General features: G+C 32.4%; 1 protein-coding gene across 1 annotated transcript; it reads left to right on the forward strand.

Annotated features, from left to right (window-relative positions):
* The first annotated feature begins 10,066 nt into the window (after positions 1–10,066).
* On the forward strand, positions 10,067–13,461 carry LOC120077639 (large ribosomal subunit protein eL43). The gene is made up of 5 exons (XM_039031589.2): positions 10,067–10,215; positions 11,160–11,199; positions 12,690–12,778; positions 12,864–12,946; positions 13,265–13,461. Exons 1-5 carry the CDS (start codon positions 10,213–10,215, stop codon positions 13,326–13,328), a joined length of 279 nt encoding a protein of 92 aa, XP_038887517.1. The 5' UTR covers positions 10,067–10,212; the 3' UTR covers positions 13,329–13,461.
* Positions 13,462–15,430: the final 1,969 nt, after the last annotated feature.

Below are 15,430 nucleotides of genomic sequence, written 5' to 3' on the forward strand. Positions count from 1 at the left end.
GAATCTCTCTATAGGATGTTTGGACAATCGTCCTTCTCTTTGAGGCATGATGTTATTAAATATGTTTACAACTGCCGTATGAAAGAAGAGGTCTCTGTTAGAGAACATGTCCTAGACTTGATGGTCCATTTCAATGTGGTAGAAGTAAATGGGGTTGTTGTTGACAAAAAGAGCCAAGTTGGTTTTATTCTAAAATCTCTTCTGAAGAGTTTTTTGTAGTTCTGCATGAACGCCCTTATGAATAAAATAGAATATAACTTGACTACTCTTGTAAATGAGCTATAAGCTTACCAGACTATGATGAGAGCAGAAGGTCTGGAACTGGAAGTAAATGTTACTACCGCTGATAAGAGAGGAACGTCCTCCAAAAAGCCTGATATTGCTTCTTCTTCACAGAATAAGAGTATTCCAATCAAGAAGAACAAGGGGAAGGGGAAGAACAAACCCGCTGGTAGAAGAGGTAAGGCTAACTCTACAGATAAAGGAAAATGTTTCCACTGCAACGAAGAAAGGCACTGAAAGAGAAACTACCCTCAATACCTTGCAGAGAAAAGAGTAGAGAAAGCAAAATAGGAACACTAGTTCCTAAGGATTGCTTGCTGTACTTAAGTTGACCAGTGGGACATGTTGCAGTTGCTGTCAGAAGATGATCTTATCTACTTTTGTTATTTTAATAAAAGTTATGTTATCTTGTTGTAAATAACAAAATTGTATAAACTTTTTGTTGTAAATGAAATGTTCATTAGCAAAAGTTATGTTTGTTCTACTGTAAAGCAACTTCTATTAGAACCAACCTAGTTAAAATCCATTTACAAATATTTAGATATTTAAAACGGCTAGAAATCAAAAAAGGCAAGTAGTTATTTAACCTAAGTGATAAGTTTAGAACACTTGAAAAGTTCAAAGTGTACAAAACTCGTTAGGTAAAATAAAACCGAAATACTTCAATTGGATTAAAGTAATAGAAAGTTTGAAATTTCTAGGACAATTTGATAGAACGTGAAATCCAGTGAAAACTTTCTATACTTAGTTGCCTTAATTGTTTTTCAACATCCTTTCAATTTTAAGGTATTTCTGAAAATCCATATGAGATATGGAGAACTCATAAAAGTTGTTTATGATATGTAAAAGTTGTTTACATAGTTCAGAAATCTGAAACGATCGATATAAGTGTTAATATTGAACCCTTAAGTATTGAAATATTGTTCGAGATCACCATGTATTATTTGTTTCCATAAAAGAGCTTGCATATATCAATAAAGAGTTATTGATTAAAATTGACACTGTAAACAAAAGTTGTTTTAGACAGGTCAAATACATCTTACTTAAAGAGTTGAGAGTACCTTGATATAGTGGGAGGAATGTATGACTTCCTAGCCGTTATAAAGAAACAAGTGTTGTGAAAATAAGATGCATTCCCCATAATAGTTTAATAAGAAGTCTATTGTAAACTAACATGTTTACAGCGATCCTCTCAGCTAAAGTGTTTGAGGATCTCTTAGTAAGACTAGGACTACCAAGTATATAACCTAGGGCAAGTGGGAAAAAAACCCATGGGTATGTGATGCCCTAGTTTATTGTATTTCTCCGTAAAACTCAAAAACTCAGTATTATATATTCAGAATTTGTAACGACTGGATCCTTACATATTATGGTCCGACCGCTACGACATGCATACTTAGACTTTTCTATCATGAGATGAGTTTTGGCAAAAATTTCAAAAGAACATATCTAAGATTTTATTAATTAGGTAGAAAACTATATAAAAAAAGTTTATTTTACAAAACACCGGGATCCATAAAACATCAGCGTAGTGATACAAAAATGCATATGCCTATAATAGTGAGTTTGATGATTGGCCATTTGAGCAACGTCCAGTTCTGCCACCTACGCTGTGTCCTTACCTACAAAGTTCGTAAAAATAGGATGAGTATATAATATACTTAGTAAGTAGTTCTCACATAGGGTAGTGACCAAATGCACAATCACATGCAACATGTCCTGAAAACATATGATTGGGACCGAAAACATATAATAACATGTGGTGGTTGGTTATGCTTCTAACGTAAATTTCTCCGCCCTGATAGAAAGATGAGGACTTAAGGGGAAACTAACCAATCTGATGATTAGCAGGTCATGTAGTCAGTAGGGCCAGAGTCACATCCAACATCAACCATTAACATAAACGTAAGATTGGACTAGAGGGGTGCAACCATACATACCCTGTTAGTCCCTAACCTAATCTTGACATAGAATTGGGTCTAGAGGGGTGCAACCATACATGCCCTACTAGCCTAGAAGCATAACCTTTATCTAATTAAAATTTAAGCTTATTTCATCGTTGTGAACAAACATAATGCATGGGGTCCCTTGTCGATAAACGTATTTTAAACATGTAATGCAGCATAACAATAACATAATTATGCAACATATTAAAGGTACAATACCATGAAACACTTAAAGAGAGGGTGAGATAAACTATGTATCTTGACTGCAATCCTAGTTATTCCTTATTATTCCTTATGGTTTAATCAGTAGAGCTTTCCCTCTTAAACCAGAAGGAAATTTGGGCAGCACTTCCCTCGCGTTTCCTCCTTCAAACTAACAAAATTACTTCACCCTTTTCACACAATTTTTACTACTGATTTTTGTTTGAGAATGAGTTTAACTTCCAGCCCAAAGCCTCCTATTTATAGTCGTTTCCAGCTCTTCTCTGTGTGAAAACTCATCCTACTAATGGCTTCTTTAAAATTACTTAGGTTTAAGAATTTCTCTTAATAAGACACCTAATTTTGGCTAACGTTTGCCCTTACGTCTTTAACCTTTGTTTGTATTCAATTTTAGGGTTCTCCATGTATAATCTATAAGATCGTGGCCAAATTCAATGCATAATCCACGCTTCTGTCCAAATCTCGCTCTCTCTATTCTCAGAATCTCGCTCTCTCCAGCTTTCTCGCTGGTTTGGCTCCGTGGCTCTCACTGGTTTTACTCTTGTGGCTCTCGCTCTCTCCCACTTTCTCGCTGAGAATCTCGCTCTCTCTAATTTTCTCTTCAATCTCGCCAGTGTGGCTCTCTCCTTCTTTCTCTCCATCTTTTCTCTCCAACTTTGCTCTTTCCCAGTTTTCTCTACAATATTTCTCTCCACTATTTCTCTCCAATCTCGTTTTCTCCAGGTTTCTCTCCACCAATCTCGCTATTTTTACCGCTTGTGACACGTGGATTCCACTTCCCTTTTTTTTTAACTCTTTTAGATTTTAACCATATAATTAATTCACCTCCAATACTTTCACTGAGCAGTGCCCAAACAAAAAGTTATCTACTACCCTTTGTCTCCCGAATTAGCTAGCGTTCAACTTCTAATTAATCCTCCCTGATTTTGCCCCCTTATTCATTATTTTTGGATAATTAATAAATTTCTTATTTTTTCCAATTCAAAATTTCCACCCGATTTTCCTATTAAATTTATATATTTTTCATTCTTAATTATATATTTTATTTGTTTTCCTACTTTCTAAATTAGGGTTAGGGTATTACATTTACTACCCCCTTAAATAAAATTTCGTCCTGCTTAACATTTGACATTTAATTTCGGTAGTGTATGCGTACAAATTTGGGTTGTTACAGAATTATATGTTACCACTAGAGTTTTAGTCCAAGCGGGAGTTTGTTGGGTTTTATGTCCTAAAATTTGTGGTTTGTAAACAACATTCTGAAAATTCAATAAGTTGTTATTGAATATATGAATTGCTTATTTTGTTTCAGAAATAAATCCAATAAACTAAAAGATCCATGACTATTACATGAGTACTTGAACTTTATGTGGAGACATAAAAGTGGATTAGGTTCGAGTAAATAGTCAAAATGATATAGTATTGTTCGGATTGGTGTCCTAATTCTCTCAGAGTCTCGTAGTTTGTATACATTGTACACATTGTTATGAAGAAAATAAGAGTTATTTTATTTTGCATTTATTCATATCCAATAAACAAAGCTCCATGGTTATTGTATGTAAACTTAAGCATATATATGAGATATAAAAGTGGATCATGTCTTAAGTGATAACCTAAAAAGGTCTGTAGTATAAGGATTAAGGAGGGATACCTGATCCTGGTGACACTATGGATACGACTAGCTTTGTAGAGGTTTGCAAGTGTTGTGAACTACTATCGATGGTTGATCCTAACTATTCATGTGAAGACATGCGAAAGGGGTATCTTATACAAAGAGTTTGTATAAGACCGGACCACAAGATGATTCGTCTCTTTATATAATGCTATTGATACTTGAGACTTACATCTCACCTAAACGACCATAAGTGACATGACCTTAATCTTGAGTGTTTGGGAACTCCTGCCTCCAAGGCTGGTTCTTTGATTAGTATGAGTGAGAGTGGCCAGATTGCCAACTCAACAAATCTACCTTTTTGCGAATTTTTCTGATTAAGGAGCTGGGAACTCAGTTACACAAGATGGAATTCACTCCTTCCCCGAAGCAAGGAAAAGTAGATAGATTGCTCCTTTAAGGGTTGATTCCGGGTCTTCAACATAGTGGTCACAGCCTCTCTTTGGAAGAGAAGACTCAGTCATAGTAGGTCTATGACTTATGTTCATTAGAGAGATCAGTGGTACTTAAAGAGTTAAATGTAACTATAGGGGCATAATGGTAAATCGGCCCAGCTGTACTTATGAGCGATCTGTGAAGGGTTATTGCACTATTGATTACTTTATATGGACACAAAATATATCTGTAGTAAGGAGAGTGCAGCTGTTGATCTTTAGTAGAGTGCCCGACAGTTAACAGATGGTGAATCATGTGACTAAAGAGTTTAGTCAATTATTCACGTACCATTAGAGTTTCAAGCTACAGGTCCATAAGGTCCCCTTTATAGCTCAATGGATTCAAGTTGAGAATCAATTCTTGGTGTTAGTTTGAAGTGTTCAAATTGATAAGAGGAAATTCAATTATATATGATATAATTGGTGTGATGTATGAGATACATCAAGTGGAGGATTAATGTAAATATGATTTACATTAAGTATCATAAAATAGAAAAAGAACTATGGTTTATATGTTTCATGAGATGAAATATTAAAACTATAGATTATAAATATAATATGGTAAGTTGGTTATCATATTTATTTATAATAATATTAAGTATTTGATAATTATCTCTTTTTCTCTAATAACCAATTGAGTGGGAGGTTATTGGTGGTTTTATGGTAACCATGAGATAAAAGGAAAAATATTTTCCTAAAGAGTTGCTACTTTCGAAAAAAAAACTCACGGAGAATGCTATCAAGTGAAAGTGTTTCACTAAGCGATAGCTCATAGAGAAACTAAACGATCATGGAGTCTAACTATACGATAGTTCACTCAACTGGTCGTAGCTAAACGATCGTGTGGCATTGTCTATACGATAGGCTGCCATCTTTTACACGATTGAGCACATCGTCTATACGATAGACTATGTCATCTCCCACTTGCTCAATCGTCTACATGATTTTTGTTCCTACAGTCTCTTCCTCTAACCAAGTTCATACAGAGCCCACAACTTCTGAATTCTCACACCAAGAATAACAAGGTAACCATTGTGGTGGTGTCCTCACTCAACTCGATTGATTTCGAGGTTCTGGTGACGGTTCGTTGGGTTCATGATTTTTGTGTTCGTTGTGCTAGTGTTGTATCGATCGTTGTGTTCAAACGTTCGTGTATTGCTATCTTGGAGATTGATCGAGCATTTGTGATCGAGGGAGTTTGAAGAAGAAGTCTTCAAAAGTATAGATACTCTCTCCCTTGATATTCTTTGTAAGCATGCTGTAATTTTCTAGTTGTTGCATGAGCTATTAGTTTCCATTTATTGACTGTAATCCTTAGTGTTCAATTTCGAATGAAATTTGGAACGATCATTTCGCTGCTCATAGAAATCCTCATATCTGTTTTCCTACAAGTATATGAATAAGGTTGAGTGCCTTATTCTGGTAACACTATTGGATGTGGCTCACTCTGTAATTGTTACAAGGAGTTGTAAAGTGCTACAGATGAAGTGATCCTGATTCGTACATGTAATGACATGAGGAGTGAGGTCGTCCTATGCAATGCGTTTGTATAAGATCGGACCACGAAATAAGTCATTTTTACTTTATAATATTGTTTACTGTTTAAAATTGACGATTTCAAAGCGATGACCTAGGGAACTTGACCTTAATCTTGAGCTAACTATGAACTCATGTTTATTCAGGATTATCCTTATATTTGCATAGGTGAGGGTTGGCTCAATAGCGGTCTCAATAAACCTCCATTTCAGGGGTAAGGCTAAGTAGATAGCTGGGGACATAGGGTGCAAAATGGAATTCACTCCTACCCGCTTTTAGGGATAGTAGAGAGGTTGTTCCCTTAAGCGTTGATTCCAGGTCTTGAATAAGGGGCCCCACCCTCTCATTAGCCTGAGAGGGACTCAGTTTGTTGATCGGATCACAAACCAATTGTTCATAAAAGGATCAATGAGACTTAAGGAACAAGAGGTAATCTCGAGGGTAGAACAGTCATTTGATCCAGCCGTTATTACGAACAACCTATGAAGGGTTAACTTACTAATCATGGTTATATCGAGTGGACATAATATATCTACAGTGAGGGAAGTGCAACTCTGGGCTTTAGTGGAGTGACCCAGTAGTTTCGTATGGGGGTTAATTCGGTGTAAAGAGTTTAGCCAATTAATCTTGGATCGTTGGAGCCCATGATCTCTAGGTTCACGAGGTCCCCCTACTAGCTCACAAATGGATTAGCCTTAAAGTAGTATTATAAGTTAATTTGAAGCGTTCGAATTAGAATTAAGAGAATTAGTAATTATATGTGATATAATTACGCATTTAATTTTGGAATTAAACGGAATTGGAGAATCAATTAATATTTAAATATGATTTAAATATTAAATTCATGAATAGAGATTCATGGTGGTAGAATTAGTGTTAAATTAATTTAATATTTGATATTGAATTAATTAGAATTAATTAAATTATTTAATTATTTATTTATTATTAATTTTATTAGAAAATTAATTATTGAATTAATTTGGTAAAATTAATAAAGATTTCATTTTTGAAAATGAAAATTGATTTTAGAAATCAATTAGAAAATCAAAATTCAAAAAGATGGATAATGGAAAATCCCAAAAGTGTTTTTTTCCACTTTTCATCCAAGTTGCTCACACATATTATTCAGTTATTAAATCCAAGCATGAGCTGCAATTCATACAGTAATGGTTCTTGCATGATTATCATGCAATATATACTAAAGAATTTCAGTGGAATTGAGCATGCATTTTGGGTGGATTAAGCTGAAAATCTTCAAAAGTTGAAGATAGGCTTTGAGCTAAAAACTAGAAACCTCTCATCTCCTTCTTCCTTAATTTAAACTTATTTTGAGTCCCACAACTCAATCTAAGGCACCAAGAGGATAGTAGGGAAGCCTTTGTGGTGGTTCATAGTTGATTTCAAGGAGATTTGCAGCTGGAATCGTGATTCAAGTGTTTCTTCAAAGGTATGTCATGAAACCCTCTTATTAGTTTATGATCATGCTTAATTCAAAGCCAAAATTAATGAATTAGAATGCTTAATGATTGTTTTTCTTCCGTTGTATGTTATCTAACTCTAACAAAGTTGAGATTAAAAGTATAAATCTTGAAACATAAGGGCCAAATTGAAGCAAAACTCAAATATCAATAGTAAAATTGCAGTATTTTGAAACCTAGGGACTAAAGTGAAACCAAACTTAAAACTTAAAAAACTAAGACTTCGTTTGGTAACCATTTTTTTAATATTTGTAATAGATAGTAAAATAAGGGGAAATCTAAAAGTATATCACCTCTTTAAAATATTTGCAATTATAGAAGTGTTGACTAGTCAACTTTTAAATTTTTTCTAATTTTCAATTTCGTCCTCCCTTGTCTTGTCTTATTGCACACTTTTTTTTGTTTTTGCTTCTTCACTTTTTTTAATTTTTTTTATTTTCTTTTCTTTCTTCGATTTTTGCTTCTTCCATTTTTAAATTTTCTTTCCTTTATTCAGTTTTTGCTTCTTCCTTTTTTTTTCTTTCATTTCTCTAGTTTTTGCTTCAGTTTCTTTTTTTTTTTATTTTCTATTCTTTCTCCCGTTTTTGCTTCTTCTCTTTCTTTTTTTTTTTAAATTTCTTTCCTTTATTCGGTCTTTTCTTCTTCCATTTTTTTTCATAAGAATTATAAGGCTGAGTTTTATACCCAAGACTTGAAAGTATCCAATTCATACTCTTAACACCAACAAGTCAATCATCAAGTTTGATTAATATTAAGAAACATTAAATACAAATAAAAATAAAAATGAATTTGAAAGAATTTTTTTTAGTCTACAAATTTGTACCATTTTTAGAAACATTTCTTAAAAGTTCGAAATAAGAAATGATAATAGTTATTAAACAAGTTTATTTCTTAAAAAAAAAAAAAGAGAGAGAGAGAAAGATGCGAAAGATATCAGATAGACCAATAATTTTTTATCCTTTTTATAGGATGATGTCTATCAGAAATTAACTTGAAAAAATGACATGCACAAATTAAAATATTTGTGTATTTGTATACCGTAATATTTGTTTACAAAATCAAACGAAGAAGGGCTTGGTTTGGTTGTTCGCTATTTTACGGAAGTGCCCTTGAGAGATATTGAAATGACAAATGACCATACAAATGTTTGAAAAGGACAAGGAAATAGACAATAAGGTGGTCAGTAGCTATCATTGATAGAAGTTACCACTGATAGCATGTTATTGATGATAGAAGCTAACATTGATAGCACGTTATGGATGAATAGAAGCTACCACTAATAGTACATTATCGATGATAGAAGCTACAACTGTAGCATGTTATTAATGATAGAGAACTACCACTGATAGCATGTTATCGGTGATAGATAGCTATCACTAATAGAATGATACCAAATAGATCATTGATAGCGTGATACTAATGAGATCGTTGATAGCATGATATCAGTGAGATCATTGATAACATCTTATCAGTGATGTTATTAGTAAAAGAAGCCATCATCGATAACCACGATATAAGTGATAGAAGTTAGGTGAAATCTATATATCGAGTTTCTTTGAAAATTCATAACTAGTTATAGAAGTCTATCATTGCTAGCCTTAAGTGTTAATATTTCAAGGTTGATTCAAATTGATGAAAATTTATCAGCGATAGAGACTAATAGTTGCTATCAGTGATAGCCACGATAGAAGATTATTAGTGATAACTGCTATGTTAATCTTTCAAAGTTGATAGTCATTTATGAAAGTTTATCAGTGATAGTCATTAATAGTTTTCCATCACTAGTATAATTCAATCTTTCGAAGTTGTTGGTTTTTTTTCAATGTTGCTAACTACTTATAAAAGTCTATCATTGATAGTCATTGATAACCTTAATTGTTAATATTTCAAGGTTGATTTAAATTGATGAAAGTGTGTCAATGATAACCATTGATAACTGATAGCAAATTAAAAGTTAATATTTCAAGATTGTATTACATTTCTCAAATTAAAAACTAGAAATGATAGCAGCTATTAGTGATAGCAGCTGATAGTAGCTATCAATGGTCATCACTAATAGCTGCTACCACTGATAAATATTATCAATGATAGTTTTTAATTTGAGAAAATTGGGAAGAAGCGAACAAAATTGCTACTTCCACCATTTTAGTTTTTTTAGTCTTTTACCATTTTTTGTTCTATATATACAATTATTTTCTCCTTATACTACATATTCTATTATTTTTTGCTTGAATTTCATTTATGCAACTAGTCCTTTTTGTTTTTGTTATTGAAAATTAAGCCTATGGATTCTACTTCCACCTCAAAATTTTAGAACTAAAAAACGTGTTTTTGTTTTTGGAATTTAGCTAAGAATTCAATCATTGTACTTAAAAAAAATGCAAATCATGGTAAGAAATATAAATGAAATAAGTTTAATTTTAAAAAATAATAATAAAAAAATAATTACTAAACTGATCCTAAATGTATAATATTTTGAAACTTAGATACTAAACCGAAACTAAACTCAAAATACAGAACAAAAGTTGTTTTCTAAAAAAGAAAAAAAACGAACAAAATTCTATTCTAGGGTTTCTCTGGTTCAAGTTCTTCCAACTTCCGCCAAACCTTCTTCCGGAGATCTTGTGGTCATCCAAGCAGCAATGGTAATTTCTCTTCTTTCGATTCATTGGCGCGTTAAGTTGTCGATTATCTGTGTTTCTCCGTTAAGAATTCTCTCTGATAATTATTCACTTTATTTGTTCGTATTTTTCTGTTGGACATGCTTTATCTTTGTTCTTACTATTGGAAACTAAATTGTCTTCTTGAATAATTTGAGGATTTTTTCGTTTTTTTAAATATTAAGTTCTTTCCCATTTTATGATTTATCGTCATGATTCGAGTTTGCTGTTAAGTTTTCAATGGGCACTGGAACATTGCATTGTTAGTTTCTGATTGAAGACAACCTGAGAGATCGAGCTTGTGTTACCATTTTCCCCCCATTAAGAGTAAGAACTGAAATTGGTGACATAGTATTACCCATACAGCGTAGCTTGTAGCTACGAAAAAGAGAATGCAATAGGTCTTAGAATTTGTAAATGTATCACGAGTCCCAACTCACAAGTATTTTGGTTTTGAGTTTTATCTTTCACAACCGTGTTGAACTCCAAAGGTGGTTATTATCTGTAGGATTTTAGTTGTCATGACTGTCTGATAGACTGATAGATTTCATGATGCTCTATAAAAGGATTAAGTGTTTTCCGATGCAATTTGCTTGTATTCGAAGTATGGGGGTAATTCATATTGTTGGACTATGGAAATATGCCAAGAGATCGGCAGGAACCGTGCTGCTTGCTCTGTTGCTTAGAAGTTTTCGTCGCGCTTTGTTACGTAATTCATATACACCTTTATGCATTTCTCGATACTTCGAGATCCAAATTAGTTGGTTTCATTTACCCCCCCATGCCCACATTCCTGCTCTAATATCCTTGGATTTCTTACAATGTATGGAAAATGAAATGCTTAAAATTCTTTTGGTGAAATTAGACTATTTCATTCATATTCATTGGATAAGAAAAGTTTTAAACTCGTGTCTTTCTTTTCTTCACAGACAAAGAGAACCAAGAAGGCAGGCATTGTTGGAAAATATGGTAAATATTTTGAAATTTCGATTTATGATTTATAGTTTCGTATCTTGTACGTACATAACCGGTTTCTGCAGAGAATGCTTGTTTTTCCATTATTGTTTCCCATTATCGTTATTCTGCATCTAGTCCATTCTGAAGCCATTTACTTCTTATTCTTCCATAGGTTGTATATGCAATCCAAAGAATGTTCAATTAATTTCTTGGTTCTTACAAAAACTATCCTAATCTCCTGTCTGAGCTGTATTTTCATGCAGTAGTTTTCCTGAGTTTTCATCTTAGAAAAGTCATCCTTTAGGGGTTGTTTGGGGCGTTGAAATGATATAAGATGTGGGGAGTTCTGATATCTGGAGACTTCTAATGTCTTGAGAGTTCTGATCGAGTATGAACAATCGAATATAATCGTGTATGTTCAAGCACCGAGATGATATACGATACACGGAAGGAAAATGACGGTGAGAAACAAAACACATTCTGAAAATGGGCCCACAAACAATTAAAATCGGTGAGATAGGATAATGAGCCTCCAAACACTGAGATGCTATAGGATGTGGTGAGATAGGAATGTTCAATTAATTTCTTGGTTCTTACAAAAACTATCCTAATCTCCTGTCTGAGCTGTATTTTCATGCAGTAGTTTTCCTGAGTTTTCATCTTAGAAAAGTCATCCTTTAGGGGTTGTTTGGGGCGCTGAAATGATATAAGATGTGGAGAGTTCTGATGTCTGGGGAGTTCTAATGTCTTGAGAGTTCTGATCGAGTATGAACGATCGAATATAATCGTGTATGTTCAAGCACTGAGATGATATACGATACACGGAAGGAAAATGACGGTGAGAAACAAAACACGTTTTGAAAATGGGCCCACAAACAATTAAAATGGGTGAGATAGGATAATGGGCCTCCAAACACTGAGATGCTATAGGATGTGGGGATATACCATCTCATTTTGGACCCCCAAACAGCTCCTTAAAGATTTAGTAATAAGTAACAAAAATTATTTGAATCAAAGAGTGAGAAATGTCTTCCGTAGAAATCAAACTAATAAAGAATTGCTTTGTCTGGGATTGATTATGGAAGTGATCTGTCAATATGTGTCAAATATATCCATAAATCGAAGGGTTCAACATTGATTTTAAGGATGAATCGATATCTCCCATACATAAAATCTCATCTATTAATTCCAATATAAATGTTAATACTAATAACAAGATGTACAACTTAGTCGGAAGAAAAATAACTTAATTATTAATCTAATTAACTGTTAAAAAAATTATTCACAGAAATACCTACCGTTAATTATATTTTATTGATATGTACATTGCTATACATGGCACCGTTAATTGATGGTTTTGGTAGTAAAATTATTACCTTAAAATGTTAAGTGAAATATGGCATGATATACATCAATATCATCAACAAACCATATTGCTTGAGTCATGAAGATCTCTCTGCATTCTATTTTCTTCTTCTTCTCTTAACTTTCGCTGGCAACAGGTACCCGATATGGTGCTAGTCTGAGAAAACAGATCAAGAAGATGGAAGTCAGTCAGCACAGCAAGTACTTCTGTGAGTTCTGTGGAAAGGCAAGTAGTTGTCCTCTCTTTTTACCCCAAGTTTTAATTTCTTTGTCACTTGTTCATGTTCCAATTATATGTTTCCCCATTGCAGTATGCAGTTAAGAGAAAAGCAGTTGGAATTTGGGGCTGCAAAGATTGTGGTAAAGTGAAAGCTGGCGGGGCCTACACTCTCAAGTAATGCTACGTTTTTTAAAATTTTCTTTGGTCCTTTTTTTTTCTTTTTATTATTGTTATTGTTATATAAATATAGGCTAAATTTTAAATTTGGTTTTTATGATTTGGAGAAAGTTAGAATTTAGACAAATGGTTTGATAAAATCCTCATAAAGAGATATTGCACAGGGATCGGTTTTACTGAACTATAGAGACCATTTATGATGTTCTATCAAATCATAAGGACTAAATTCTAACTTTGTTCAAATCATAGATACCAAATTTACAAACTAACAATAAATATATTTGATTTTGATGTTATTTTTGGTACCTTTGACAGCACTGCTAGTGCCGTGACAGTGAGAAGCACTATTAGGAGGCTGAGAGAGCAGACTGAAAGTTAAGCCATCTTCATTTGCACATTTTCACCCCTTTTTTCCGAGGAAAAAGATTGCTCCCTCTCTACTTCTCTTCATATCAATGTTGTGGGAATTAGTTATTTAAAGTTAATTGAAACTGAACTGAACCTTTTCTTTATTTCTTATACTGTTGGCCACTTTTCTATTGATGGTCAATGGAGTTTTGCTCAAGTTTACGTATTAGTTCTCTGCCTTTGTTTACAAAACCTTTTTCAGATTGCTAGGAGATTGTGTTATTGTCCACATCATAATTGTTTTTCTAAATTCGTGATTTTGAAGTTATAGGTTTAGGCTCTGAACAGTTAAGTTAATATATATAATTCTTGAATTCGTGAAAGTGCCTACTAGGTCTGTTAACTTTCATTATTTCATCTACTTTAAATTGATGTCTAATAAGCACTCGGGAAAGTGTCTACTGGGTCCTTTTCTTAAAGTTCAAGACACAATAAAGTGCAAGTTTTATGGGGCTTAAGCTCAAGTTAAAAAAAAAAGGTGAGTTTTTTTTTTCCTGAGTCGTGCTATATATTAAAGTACTACATTAAGAAGAGAAAACATACTTGCAGTGGAAATATGACAAAAAAAGATCACTAAATCTAATAAATTTTGCATTTAGACTCAGTTAAATTGATTTTTTTATTTGATAAAGAAGGAAAATCCTAATTATTACTATCTTACTAAGGTTTAGAGCTTTGAGACTTGGGCTCAAAAAAGGTGTGCACTTTGACCTATGCCTTGAGCTTAAGTGCGTGCTTGGGAGGGTTTTTAAAATACTGCCTATTATACCGAAAATTTGATTTTATATTAGTATATTTTTATGTAATTTGAATATATTAAAGATTTATTAGACACAAAATTAAAAATTATGGATCAACTTTGTTAGTTTAAAGAATTGATAAACAATTTTTTAAAGTTTACCTTGCAAGTTTGAAAGTTTAAATCGAAAATTAGTCATTTTATATAATTTATTTATATTATGTTTTTTTTTTTTTTGAAAAAAGAAATATTGGTGGTAGGGTTATTTATTTATATTATGTGTTTTCAATACTTGTTCTAAATGTAAGGTTTTTGTCCTTTTCCCATGTAAGTTCTTGATATTGAAGAATTGGCATAAGTTCATGGAATATTTGATCGTGTTTCCAAAGACTTTTCCCCAAAATAATATATAATAATAAAACTGATCTAATATGATCAATTTTCACAACTTTAGTTTCTGTCAAGGGAGGAGAAGAAAACCTTCAATTTTTTTTTTTTTTTAAAAAAAAATTATGGTTGTCATTGAACATGTTGAAAAAACAATAAATTCTGACTATAAAATCTAAGAGCTTATTTGGTAGAGAATTTGAAAATAAAAATTTGAAAACATTGAATTCAATGAAAATATGGTTATATTTCATGTTTTCAAATATGTATTTAGTAGTAGATTCAGGAATTAGATTCTAATTTAAACCATTGTTTTAAAGGTATTTGGTATTATATATTTGTAAATCATAAAACTAGTAGTTACCCATTGATATTTAGTTGACAATAAACTAGTTCTCTTTTTTTAAAAAAAAAATTATGATTATGATTTATATTAAAAAATTTATATAATTATTGTTTTGTAATATTATATATATTTGTAATACATTACATAATGCATATTATACTTTTTAAAAAATGAATTGGATTCATAACTTGAGACATTGTATTTATAAATATTTTTATCTTTATTTAATATAATTCTACACTTTAAAATTTAAATTTCAAAATCTAATCACAGAAAAATAGTTTTCAGAAACAAAATTCGAGTTGTTTGCCAAACACCTATTTGTTAAACTCAAGTAAATCTAAAAACATACAACAAAATCCAACAGACCCCAAAAAATTATTTGAACACTGAGTTCACTAGTTAGTAATGAGGTGTAATCTATTTTAGTATGAATTATAGTAATGGTAAATAGATAATGAGTATTCAAATAGTTATAGCTAAGTACTGAGTTATAGTAATGGAGAATTTGGATTATTACAATGAAAGGTCCAAACAAATGAGTGCACAAGTACCCCTAAAGCGAGGTAACAGCACCACCATTCATTTGATGCCATGATCT

Source organism: Benincasa hispida, chromosome 5 (genome assembly GCF_027475165.1).
Source record: "Benincasa hispida cultivar pf3 chromosome 5, pf3_genome.v1.1, whole genome shotgun sequence".
Taxonomy (NCBI): domain Eukaryota; kingdom Viridiplantae; phylum Streptophyta; class Magnoliopsida; order Cucurbitales; family Cucurbitaceae; genus Benincasa; species Benincasa hispida.

What these genes read in the sequence shown, in the direction of transcription:
- LOC120077639 (XM_039031589.2), top strand. An exon ending in AGGCATTGTTGGAAAATATG is followed by an intron (nt 11,200 to 12,689) that starts GTAAATATTTTG and finishes CGCTGGCAACAG; the next exon opens with GTACCCGATATGGTGCTAGT. An exon ending in GGCGGGGCCTACACTCTCAA is followed by an intron (nt 12,947 to 13,264) that starts GTAATGCTACGT and finishes TACCTTTGACAG; the next exon opens with CACTGCTAGTGCCGTGACAG.